At 41.8% G+C, this 13,127-nt stretch overlaps 2 protein-coding genes across 3 annotated transcripts in view; both read left to right on the plus strand.

Moving 5' to 3' along the window:
- RRS1 (RRS1 ribosome biogenesis regulator homolog (S. cerevisiae)) overlaps positions 1 to 2,834 on the plus strand; it is a 16,635-nt gene extending 13,801 nt beyond the window's left edge. Inside the window, exons 2-5 of one of the 2 annotated variants that reach the window (XR_001001627.1) lie at positions 351 to 397; positions 1,892 to 1,945; positions 2,114 to 2,268; positions 2,728 to 2,834. The gene's annotated coding sequence lies outside the window, so the exon portion shown is untranslated. The remainder of the gene's footprint in view (positions 1 to 350; positions 398 to 1,891; positions 1,946 to 2,113; positions 2,269 to 2,727) is intronic. The other variant, XR_001001628.1, reaches the window with a different exon arrangement.
- The window catches only part of ADHFE1 (alcohol dehydrogenase, iron containing, 1), a 37,891-nt gene that overhangs the window by 10,348 nt on the left and 14,416 nt on the right, over positions 1 to 13,127 (plus strand). The window contains exons 3-10 of the mRNA XM_011940888.1: positions 351 to 397; positions 1,892 to 1,945; positions 2,114 to 2,268; positions 2,728 to 2,924; positions 4,772 to 4,849; positions 6,378 to 6,483; positions 9,396 to 9,548; positions 11,490 to 11,588. Of these exons, the coding sequence (XP_011796278.1) occupies positions 351 to 397; positions 1,892 to 1,945; positions 2,114 to 2,268; positions 2,728 to 2,924; positions 4,772 to 4,849; positions 6,378 to 6,483; positions 9,396 to 9,548; positions 11,490 to 11,588 (889 nt within the window). The remainder of the gene's footprint in view (positions 1 to 350; positions 398 to 1,891; positions 1,946 to 2,113; positions 2,269 to 2,727; positions 2,925 to 4,771; positions 4,850 to 6,377; positions 6,484 to 9,395; positions 9,549 to 11,489; positions 11,589 to 13,127) is intronic.

Raw genomic sequence — 13,127 nt, forward strand, 5'->3', positions numbered from 1 at the left:
CAGGTGCCCACCACCACGCCTGGCTAATTTTTTTGCATTTTCAGTAGAGACGGGGTTTCGCCATGTTAGCCAGGATGGTCTTGATCTCCTGACCTGGTAATCTGCCAGCCTCAGCCTCCCAAAGTGCTGAGATTACAGGCGTGAGCCACCGCACCCGGCCACATTACATTCTATCTTAAAATGCAGGTATTGATTTTAATTTGATGTGCAACAGTGAAACCTGAAAACAATATATTTTCGGTAAGACTTCAAAGGAAATACTTATGTTCACTGCTGGATTTTACTATCAAATAACAATATTTATGCTTTATTTTAAAGACCCAATTTGATGCTAAATTTTACATTTCTAGCCCCTGGACTTTCACCTTCTGGGAAAACAACAGATTATGCCTTTGAGGTATATTCACTCAATCCATTATTTCTTTTATGAATGACCAGAAAAAATAAAACTAGAATATTTTGCTAATGAATTATTATTTTATTTTAAATCTACTATTAATTCATGTTCCATAATCTCTATTTGATCGGACCATATTTAGCAAAGTACCTGGTTAGTATAATGGAATATAAACCTTCTGAGATCATGGCTAATGTCTAGAGTTCTGTCTTTGTACAGCCATTAAAATAGGATAAATTCCCAATTCTACAAATTCTGCTATATATATGTTATATGTTAAACCTTTAGTTTTATAATTATAACAATCCCAAAAGAGGTCAAAGTAAAGTAACAATTCTGGTGCATTTTTGTCACACTGTAATTACATAACTACTTATAATTATTTGTTTAAGTCCCTGTCTCCTCCTAGTCCAGGATTTTTTTTTTTCAGACAGTCTTACTCTGTCACCCAGGAGTGCAGTGGTGTGATCTCAGCTCACTACAACCTCCGCCTCCTGGGTTCAAGCGATTCTCCTGCCGCAGGCTCCTGACTAGCTGGGATTACAGGTGCATACCACCATGCCCAGCTAATTTTTGTATTTTTAGTAGAGGCAGGGTTTTGCTATGTTGGCCAGGCTGGTCTCCAACTCCTGACCTCAGGTGATCCGACCACCTCAGCCTCTCAAAGTGCCAGGATTACAGATGTGAGCCACTGCGCTCGGCTTCAGGAATTACTAATTAAAATGTCACCAGGGGCCCGACGGTTAACTTACAGATGGCCAGGCTGGGTGATACCATGCTGAGCTCAATGAAGGCACAGGCCCCATCTAAGGTGTGACTCCACTCAACCTCATAAGATCACTGCCATATGGGAATGCATTCTCAGTTTGCTGGATTATTCAAGAGAAAGTGAAATTCAGATGGTCCTATTAAGTTTTTTTATCCTAATTTTTAAGAGTTATTAGTCAATTCAAAAAAAAAAGAAATTTAAACATAACACAGATCAAACAAAACATATTTCAGGCCAAACATGACCCATCGTCCATCAGTGTAAAAGCCTTTCTCTAATCTGTAAACTTTATGAGGCCATGTGTCTCTTATTCATAGTTGAGTTACCAGAGCCTACACAGTGCCTGGAACATAGAAGACAGTAGTGTTGGCTGGGTGGCAGGTATGCAAGGGTGGGTGGATGAACAGAAAGTACAACATTTGAGAGTTATTTTATGGGTGGAGATAGAGGAAGGCAGGCATTTGAAGCTAAGGGAACAATTGAGAGTTTATGATGTGTTTGGGAAAAGACAAGTCATTCAAATGTGACAGGAGCTGAGGTTTGCTTAAGGAAGTATGGTGTGTTCACACTTCTTTAAGTGAGACCAGATGGGAGATGACCTGGAAGACCATGCTAAGGAGTGTATACTCTATGCTCTAGGCAACAGGAAACCATTTCAGGTTTTTAGAAATGGACTGGCCAACTCTCAAATATTCCCTACATCTAAACCTTTTTATTTTTTTTAGATGGCTGTTTCAAATATTAGATATGGAGCAGGAGTTACAAAGGAAGTGGGAATGGCAAGTATTCGAGACGTCTACAGTCTCCTACTGTAAATGTTATATATCTCATAAGACACATGCTGACAACAATCACGTCCTCTATTTTTAAAAATGTACAATGTGAGTTTGCCAGAAGAGTCTGTTGCAGTTCTAGTGCAGTTGAACCTAACATAGGTTTTCTTGTAGGACCTACAAAACATGGGTGCTAAAAATGTGTGCTTGATGACAGACAAGAACCTTTCCCAGCTCCCTCCTGTGCAAGTAGCTATGGATTCCCTAGTGAAGAATGGCATCCCCTTTACAGTTTATGATAATGTGAGAGTGGAACCAACAGATGCAAGGTATTCTCGTATTGTTGTTATTGTTTCTTTACTTTAAGCAGAAGCTAACTGTTGATTAAAACTTGCCCCCAGCCTGGCACAGTGGCTCATGCCTGTAACCCCAACACTTTGGGAGGCCAAAGCAGGCAGTTTGCTTGAGGTCGGGAGTTCAAGACAAGTCTGGCCAACATTGTGAAACCCTGTCTCTACTAAAAATACAAAAATTAGCCAGGCGTGGTGACTGGCACTTGTAATCCCAGCTACTCGGGAAGCTGAGGTGGAAGAATCACTTGAACCCAGGAGGCATAGGTTGCAGTGAGTCAAGATGGTGCTACTGCACTGCAACCTGGGCGACAGAGTGAGACTCTGTCAAAAAAAAAAAAAAAAAACCCACAAAACTTACTGCAAGCCTTAGTTAATGACATGGCAATTTATTTCTGAAAAAATATAACGTAATGATTTTTATTTTCCCTTTCCAAGCTTCATGGAAGCTATTGAGTTTGCCCAAAAGGGAGCTTTTGATGCCTATGTTGCTGTTGGTGGCGGCTCTACCATGGACACCTGTAAGGCTGCTAATCTGTATGCATCCAGCCCTCATTCTGATTTCCTAGATTATGTCAGTGCCCCCATTGGCAAGGGAAAGCCTGTGTCTGTGCCTCTTAAGCCTCTGATTGCAGGTAAAGACTGTTTATTTCTTTGTTTTATTTTGCAGTTAGCAGAAGGTCTTAAGAAAGAAGCAAGTCAGTCCTTTTAACATATACATTTCTAAAGCTTTCTGGTTTGTTCATTTCAAATCAATGCCTTGTTTGGAGACGAATCATTCATTTTAAAATTCTGATCTTCGTTATTGTATAGATAAAGACAATTTGGGTCAGTGGAAGGAAAGTTTGCAGATTTCAGCTATGGGGTCACCATGTGGAAAAGGGGGAAGGTCATCACTGACATATGATGAGATCCCTCTGTCAGCAGCTTTGTCCTCTAAACTGCTCTCTGTTTTGTTCTGTTTTGCCAGCCACTGTAGAGTTTAAGGAGAACATTAGCTGTTATTTTTCTGGTGTTGACTCAACCCTTTCTTCTGCATAATGGCTCTTCAGCTGACCTCAGGCTTTGTCTGTTCCCTGGGACATGTGGCCAGCATGGCCCATCACTCTGGGTGACATCTGCTCTGTGGCTACCCAGGGCACAGACATACAAATCCAAATCAGAAAAGCTCATTTGTTCCACAGGGGACCTTGAGATTTTCTGGTCTTTTCTTCTCTGCCATTTTTATGGCTGCTAGCATATTACTATTTAAAGTTTTATAGCTAACATGCGCTAGCTGGTAACTGGGACATATCCTCAGTTTAAAGTTTTGCCCTTTCTTCTCCCCTCTCCTGCCCATTGTGAAGAGGCCTTGTGATGGGATGTGAGTAAGTCAATGGCAGATGAACTGCTGTGTTGTGAATGAGGGATCAGCAGGGAGCAGCATAATTGGTGTCTGGCAAATGGAACCCTCTGGTGAAACTGTGTCAGCATCACACAGAGGGGTGATTAGTAAAGTTTAGAAACTTGACAGAACCACAAAACCACGGAGCCCAGCAAAGGCAGAGCGTCACTGTGCTTGCTGCCAAGAGGGAATAAAGATGTCTTTTAGGGAGAGCAAATATGAGTTTTGTTACCAGAGGTGCTGGGCAGCCTGCATTGACCCAGCTGCAGCTGCTTAAGCTCTGGCCCCCAAGGAGCCTGAAGTTCCCAGAGCTCACTGCTATTAATACAGCACAGTCATCACACATGTGCATGATTAACATACATATATGTTAACAAAGACACAGAAATCATACGTGCATGTTAACACAGATACAGAGATCACATACATATTAAACACACATGTATGTTAATACAGACAGACACCATACATATTAACACTCACATTTACGCAGAAGCAGGCAATATGCGTATTAAACATGACCATGTTCATGCAGACACAGACATGCATATTAAACACACATGCATGCTAAACATGCACATATGTTAATGCAGACATGGACATCATACATGCATGCTAACACAGATACAGAGGTCACACATACATATTAAATATACATACATATTAATATAGATGCAGACATTATGCTTATTAAACAACATAAACATTCATCCAGCAGTCATGATACATGTCAAACATACAAGTGCATTAATGCAGGCACAGACATTAATGTACATGCTAAACATACATGCATGCCAATATAGATACAGGCCTCATGCATGCCTGTTAATGCAGATACAGACATCATACACATTGGACTTACATGCATGATAACACAGACACTGACATCCTACATGTTAGATTTACATACATGTTAATGCAGATACAGACATCATACATGTTAGGCTTCCATATATGTTAATTCATATACGTCACGCAGACAAGAGGGTCAGCAAAGTTTCCTTCTCTAATTTTGTTCCTCAGTCCTAAGGCTGAATTAGGCATCTCCACTAACCTTTATTTAGATGCTTTATTAAAATTAATATTATTTTGTTCAAGTGCCAACTACCTCAGGAACCGGGAGTGAAACTACTGGGGTTGCCATTTTTGACTATGAACACTTGAAAGTAAAAACTGGTAAGAACTTTGCCCATAATTTTGAATTATCTCTCTTACCTTTCAACTCCACACTCTTCTTTAAATCCTAATATTTAAAAATCAAGCAGTTATGATACAGTTAGAATAAGCCCCGATGTTCTATAGCAGAGTAAGGTGATGATAGTCAGCAACAATGTGTTGTATATTTCAGAGTAGCTAGAAAAGAGGACTTGAAATGTTCCCCAAAAGTACTCAGATTGATGGATATCCCACATAACCTGACCTGATCATCACACATTCTATGTATGTAACCAATACTCACATGTACCCTATAAATATGTTAAATATTTTGTATCAAGTTTAAAAAGAAAGGAAAAAAATCAAGGAGTCAAGGAAAGGGTATGTATATATACACATTTTCTTTCCTTTTCCAAGTACATATAAAAATATGAAACAATGTAATAAACTTCTTTTTGAGAATTACCACTGAAAGCATATTGAAATGCCATGAATCTTAATTGGCTATTCTCTGTCCAAGTTAGTGACTGTATATCAATGATAAATGACTGTTTCCTTTCTCTGATGTATTTTTTCCATTTTAAATCAACTTTATTGAGATGTGATTTTTGTATAATAAAATGCACACATTTTAAGAATCTGGTTTGATGAACCTTGACAAACATATATGCTCATGTAACCACCGCCCTAATCAAGATACAAAACATTTCCATCACTCCAGAAAGTTTCCTCATGCTACGTCCCAGCAATCCCTCCAGTCCTTTTTCCAGGTAACCTCTGTTCTGCTTTCTGTCGTCTTAGTCATTTTTATGCTGTCTTCTCTGTCATGGACTCTTGGATAATGTGGTAGAAATGTCTCTCTTTTTAGTCTGGCTCAATATCCTACTTTCAGATCTTTGTAGCAGAATAAATTGACATTTAACTGCACATTTTTAGTAACTTTTCTCTTTAAAATTAAATTGCACTATCCTTTGACATTTCGTACGTTGACGATGATAATGGCCAACACTTAGATTCTACCTCACAGTTTCTAAAGACTTTTACCTAATATTCTCCATCTGATCCCTATGACAGCTCCATGAGAGCTGGAGGCCCTGTGCTATTATAGTCTAATCTTATAGAGAACTCAGAGAGTCTAAGTGACTTGCCCAAAGACACAAAGTAAGTTGCAGAGCGAGGACCAGTGGTGTACTAGTAAACTGGCTCTCTGGAATTTAATAATAAACAAGTAAACCCTGACTTGTCGTGTTGGCCCCTTTCTGTGGTGTAAATACGCTCACCATGGCCAATGACATCACTCATCCAGGAGGTGGAAAGAGATGCATGCACGTGGCCCTTGGAAACCAGGAGGAGCCAGCTCCAGCACACCACTGAAAACCCCAGGCTTCTGACTCTAAATCACCTTCCACTGCTCCTTGCTGCCTCACGACATGAAAATGAACCTTTTCTCATATTTTTATTTTTAGGGTGATTTATTATCCCAAAGTCATTTGCCTTCTTAAAATGATGCCCATGGCTTCAGCCTCTACTGAAAATCCGTATGTTTTAGGCATCGCTTCGAGAGCCATCAAACCCACACTGGGACTGATTGATCCTCTGCACACCCTCCACATGCCTGCCCGAGTGGTCGCCAACAGTGGCTTTGATGTGCTTTGGTAAGTGCTGGTGCTGCCTGGAGGGGCTTTTTCAGTACTGAGTCTATGGATAGTATTTTGTTACTCAAAGCACATGCTAAGTATTCATTGATTAGCACCCCACAACACCCCCAGCTTTGGCTGTCATTACCCCCTGTCCTAAATCAAAACATTCAAGCTTTAGAGGTTGGTGACTAGGTGACATCTGGTGTGGGCCACAAACCTGCTCTTCAGGATGGGCCCCCCCAGCCACAACCAGGGCCATAGGGATGCCGCTAAGGGGACAGTTGGAGCTGGTGTGTGGTGTCTCAGGGACACACCAGCTACCTTTATGGCCTCACTAACTAGGCAATGCCCAAGGCTTCATGTCATGGAAGAGGGCAGGGAACATAGCTAACACCTCCAGAGCACCCCCAGACCATGTACATTGTGTTAGCACCTCACATACATCGCCGCTTTACTGCAGCTCTGTGTGATACAGGACCTTTGTTTTATTGAACAAGAAAACTGGGTTTGAGATGTTTAGTGACTTGCCCATAGTCTTACTGTATGTTCCCTCGGCTTCAGCTGCATTGTGCCGATGGCCCCCTATTCAGTATTTCTATCACAGACCTTGCTCCTGAGCTCCAGGCTTCATAAAGTCCCCACAGGCACTTCACATTCAGCATGTGCCACATGACTCTCGTTCATCTATGTGCATGTGCACATTTTTTTCACATTTTAACACCTCCAAAATCAGGACATATCTTAAAATGTGTGGCGTCGCAGTATGTTTTCATCCTCAGTGGTACGTATTTTAAAAACAGTGCAGGCTGGGCACAGTGGCTCACGCCTATATTCCCAGCACTTTGGGAGGCCAAGGTAGGAGGATCACTTGAGGCCAGGAGTTTGAGACCAACCTGTGCAACAAAGTGACACCTTGTCTCCACAAAAAAATTTTTTTACAAATTAATCGAGCATGGTGGCACATGCCTGCACATGCCTGTACAGTGACTGTCACATCCTAAGTATTTGTATACTGCTTGTCACACGAGCAGGAGGTGACAGAGTCAGAACTCACATCCAGGTCCCTCAGGGCCACGTTCTGCTTCCCTCACTATGTTATGCTGCCTGCCAAGAGACTGTAGAAAATTGTGTCTAACTCCATTCTGGTCAATATTGTCAGAAGTTTGATGAGCTGTCCCCTAATAACATGGAAATGAGGGGAATGAGATTATCCTTCCTAACTGTAAAGTGCATAATAAATACATCGCGACCCAAAGCAGTCACCCTTAAGTGGGTAACTCACAGGCCCAAAGACTTCACTGTCAATCAAAGTGGGGAGTGGGCTCAGAAGGCAGGAGAATAATGGCAGTTGCTCTTTCAAGTACTGCCCAAAGGAAAGAACACCTGGCCCGAGGAATCTGCCCTTAAGGCCCAGTGGCCTATTCTGAAGGTAGACAAGCCATGTATTAAATCTTCGAGATAACTCTCCTCATTAGGACTCCATGGACTTCTGATCATAAAGTGGCCATCCTACGGCTTGACTGTAGGGAGAGAAGGTGCCATCCTGAACGCTCAGATGTCTGCTCAACAGTTACGTTTCTTGTCATAAAGTATTAAGCTGACTTCCAGGCTTTACACATAGTTTCTGTGAGCTCAGCTCAGTGAGTCCGCCCCTGAGAAACAAATCTGCACTTGGATTTGGGATCTAGATACAGTCTAGATGTGCTGCAAGACAGAGGAAACACTCTGACTACAGTGGCCTCACCGGCCACCCCAACTTCCCCATGTGGACACCTCATTCTTGCATTATTCATACATTCCCTGCCTAGAACCACAAGACCTTCATATCCATCGACAAACTAATTTCCAAAACATTTTCTAATGATTTGTCCAAAAAACATTATCTGCTTCTCGTATGTAGTAGAGAGTAATTCCTCCATTCTAGGGAAAATGAAAGTTATACTTCGTGCAAAACATGGTGTCATCTCCCTTCACAGTCAAGTGAAAAGAGAGTGTCCCAGAAACACTACAGAGGCCCCCATGGGGAATTATACTGAAAACTATAATTCATGCAAACCATAGTTCATGTTACACTGTGTTTCCAGTGCATCACTGATCTAGACGGTGATGTCTGTTCTCTTCTGCAGTTGATGAGCTAGAAGCCATGGCAGACCAGCAGGTGGAGGCAGCTTTGAAACTTAGTTCTTGAAATAGCAAACTCTGAGTTTAGGGTACATGAGAGAAAAAGATGTGCTTTTTCTTCAGGGCAAGAATTAATAATAATAGTGAACACTAAGGTATACAATGGGCCAGGCAGTATTCTAAATACTTTACATGTGTCAACTCATCAAATTTTCACAGCCACATCACGAACCAGTACTATTATTTATCCCTGTCTTAGAGTCACAAGAAGGATACTGCCTCACACCAGGTCCACAGCAGAAATATCTAGCTCCAGGTTTGACATCTGGGCAGCTGACCCCAAAGTCTCTGTTCTCACTCATTACACTGTAATTTTCATAGGAGTCTGGTGTAGCTATGACCCACCTTTGGTAATATGGTATTTGATCAATGCAAGGTATAAAATGGTAAATATCTTCCACAAGGAAGTCATTTTTTAGATTCAGTACTTTTTGTGTGGCTCAAATATATAATTCAGCACCATAAAAATGTACTGACACTAGAAAAGGTCCATATGTAATCTTATATATACTGTTCAAAAATACTGTAATGCTGTTAATGTAAACTCAACTGTGTTAATTTATATTATAAGTAATGGCTGTTGTAGGCAATAGGTGGGCTGGTAGAATGTACTGTAATCATCAGTGTTAGGTAATATATCCACCGTGGGTTGAGTGCCAAACAGCTCCGAGACAGTTTGTCATCTAAATGGAGGGAAGGAGGAAGACTACGCTTTCCATCTGTGTATTTTCAATATTTCTTGTTAGCCATGCCCTGGAGTCATACACTGCCCTGCCCTACCACCTGCGGAGCCCCTGCCCTTCAAATCCCATCACACGGCCTGCGTACCAGGGCAGCAACCCAATCAGCGACATTTGGGCTATCCACGCACTGCGGATTGTGGCTAAGTATCTGAAGAGGTATGTCACCCCGCAGGGGATAGAAATAGAACAGGAGACCCACATTCTGCCAGCACGTGAAACATGACATGCCTGAGCCTGAAATATCCTGAGCAGGTCTGTTCACCAGAAAAGCAGTCAGTGGATGCGCAGAAGCTCCAGACACCAGCAGCCTCTGGGGGGACCCAAGGGACAGGCAGATGAAAACTGGGTCCTTCAGTTCCTAAAAGGCAAAGACAGCCAGGGGACAAACTAGGAGCCAAGCTAGGATGAGGGGCAGTGTCCTTTGAGATTTGGCTCCCCAGGGCAGAAATGAGACCCACGCTGGCAGATGTTGGCTATGCCCATCCAGGCCCCATCTGAAGACACACAGAATCCATCCATTGAGTTAACTCAAATGAACTAAACTTAAGAAATAAATGTGGACTGGACACAATGACTCACATCAGTAATCCCAGCACTTTGGGAGGCCAAGGCAGGAGGATGGCTGCCTTGAGTTTGAGGTTGCAGTTAGCTATGATTGCACCACTGCACTCCAGCCTGGGTGACAGAGCAAGACCCTGTCTCAATTTAAAAAAGAAAAGAAAATAGTAGAGATTGCTGTCCCAGGAGATATAAAAGGCAGAAAATGTAAAAAGATCCCTAAGAGACTGTGAAAGATTTATGAATACAAGTATATACATACATGTATAGCCATAGGCTACAGGAGAGCAAACAGCAATCAGCTCCTGAGAGAGCAAAGATATACTTAGGATGAAGGCTGATACCTGAGATATTAGGACATACTCAAAATCGGACTCACTTTTGTATTTATACGTAATGGACAGAACAGCCGCAGGTAGGCTAGGCCTAGACATGAGCACAATGCTTCCTCTGGCCTTAAGCTAGAAGCTCCACTGATAAAGGAGCCTTGGAATTGCATTTTGTAGCAGAGCAGCAGGAAGGAACCCAGTACTATTTCAGGTCTGTGGGGGACTTCCAGGACAGCACAGCAGCACTTGACTAGGTCCAAGCAGACACACATCATGGGGAGCCAGTTTATTTGACAGGGACAGAGGCTTGGCAGTGGCACAGCAGTGGGAGATAAGGAGAGACAGACAGAGGAAAGGCTGAAAACTCCATCATCTGCTACTTCACCTTGTCATTGGGGGAATAAGGAACTAACATGGGGTTTCGGAAAGAAGGCAGGAACACCCAACCATTCCACGTGAAAGGACCATTTCAAATGAAAGGAGAAGAAAAGGCTGTGCATTTTTATTTCGCAACAGGAACTCTTACACAAGGCAAAATTGCAAAAAAGCCCACATGAAAAGTAGGTTCCCTTGACAGTCTTCAGGCTTCTTCCCTGGGGCAAGGTTTTAGCAGTGAATGCAGGAAGGCTATGCACAATCAGAAAGGAGCTTTTGAGAATTTACTTTTCCAAAGTGGCACTGGGGACACCCAGAGCAAGCTAAGGCTCATTCAACAGTAACATCCACTTCCACAATAATGTTAGCATAGAGGCGCAGCAACCACAGAGACCAAAAGGCCCCCAGTGGGTCCAATGGGAGGCAGTGTCTCAGAGAGAAAGAGCGCTGGCCTGGCCGGTAGGTAGCCCCAGGCATCTGAGAATGTTTACATCCCTTCACAGGGCTGTCAACAGCACTGACAAATGAAGAAGAAGAATGAGTCTCAGGGCACCTCCCTGGAGTGGCCCTTGCCATCCAGGGAGCAGCGTGTTGCCTCCCCCAGCGCTTTTACATCACATGAGCAGCTGACAGCATATTTATTATGCTTTTGCTGAAACAGTTGATGAGAAAATATGTTTCCCTGAATAACTTGCATAATTTTTCTTCCTACCTAGTAGCATTTCTTTTTTTTTTTTTTTTTTTTTGCCCCCATATCTTTCCCTAAGGCAGCTCCTTATTCTGTAGGAATTGCCAATGCTGACGTGTTATTGTTAGGTGTTTATATCATTCACAGGGCTGTCAGAAATCCCGATGATCTTGAAGCAAGGTCTCATATGCACTTGGCAAGTGCTTTTGCTGGCATCGGCTTTGGAAATGCTGGTGTTCATCTGTGGTGAGCAAATCTGAGATTTCATTTCTTTACTCAAGCTATTGCTTTAAAATTTTTTTTAATGTTTATAATTCAGGACAGGTGGTAAAATTTAAATGTGCTATAGAAGGAAGAAATTTAACTTTATATTCCTAAATATATTCTTTTTTTTCTTTTTTTCTTTTTTCCAGTACCAGGAAACCTAAATGTATTCTTAAATTGAATGTGGTTCCTAAATGTATTCCTTTATGTTCCTAAATGTATTCTTTTTCTTTTTTTCTTTTTTCCACCACCAGCTAAAGTAGAAACCTAAATGTATTTTTAAATTGAATGTGGTTTACTGGGTTTTTTAATAACATATTTTTAAGGCATAATTCACATACTATATACAATTCACCCATTTAAAATGTACAGAACATTAGTTTCTAATATATTCACAAAGTTATGCCACCATCACCACAATCAATTTTAGAACATCTTATCACCCCAAAAAGAAATCCCATACCTCCTAGCTGTCATCCATCAAGCCCCCCACCTTCCCCAATACTTAGCAACTACCAATTTACTTTCTTTTTCTTTTCTTTTTTCTTTTTTTTTTTTTTTTTTTTGAGACGGAGTCTCATTCTGTTGTCCAGGATGGAGTGCAGTGGTGCAGTCTTGGCTCGCTGCAACCTCCACCTCCCAGGTTCAAGCAATTCTTCTGCCTCAGCTTCCTGATTAGCTGGGATTACAGATGTGCACCACCATGCCCAGCTAATTTTTTAATATTTTTTAAGGAGAGACGGGGTTTCACCATGTTGGCCAGGCTGGTCTCAAACTCCTGACCTTAGTTATCCTCCCACCTCCACCTCTCAAAGTGCTGGGATTACAGGCATGAGCCACCACACCCAGCCTACTTTCTATCTCTGTAGACTTCCCCATTCTAGACATTTCATGTAAATGGAATCATAGAATATGTGGTCTTTTGTATCTAGCTTGTTTCTTCTCTATGGACATAGATTTTCCTTTCTCTTATTATATATGTAGGAGCGGAATTGCTGGGTCATATGGTAATTCTGTGTTTAAATTTTGAGATACTGACAGACTGTTTTCCAGGGCATCTGTGCTGCTTTACATTCCCACCTGCAGTGGGTGAAGGTTCTGATTTCTCCACATACTCACCATGTGTTGTGGATTTTTTAAACTTAAATGTAGGATGTTTTCCCCCAATCTCTCACAAAAGAAAGGGATCAGAATGCTTGTCAATAGCCCAGAATTAATCTCTTTGATTGAAACTTTATTGGTATGTTGCTTTAAATTTGAAAATCATTGAACTTTGAAAATTAAGAATAGGCCTTTGCTAGGGTGAGCGCCAGGAATGATCAGCCTCTGATGATCTACCACTGATGGGAGCATAAATTGGCAATACCTTTCCAAAAAGTAAGTGAGCAAAATGTGCCCAGAGCCTGAAAAATATTTATGCCCCTTGGCTAGGGTGAGCGCCAGGAATGATCAGCCTCTGATGATCTACCACTGATGGTAGCATAAATTGGCAATACCTTTCCAAAAAGTAAGTGAGCAAAA

Source organism: Colobus angolensis, unplaced genomic scaffold, assembly GCF_000951035.1.
Source record: "Colobus angolensis palliatus isolate OR3802 unplaced genomic scaffold, Cang.pa_1.0 Scaffold194, whole genome shotgun sequence".
NCBI lineage: Eukaryota > Metazoa > Chordata > Mammalia > Primates > Cercopithecidae > Colobus > Colobus angolensis.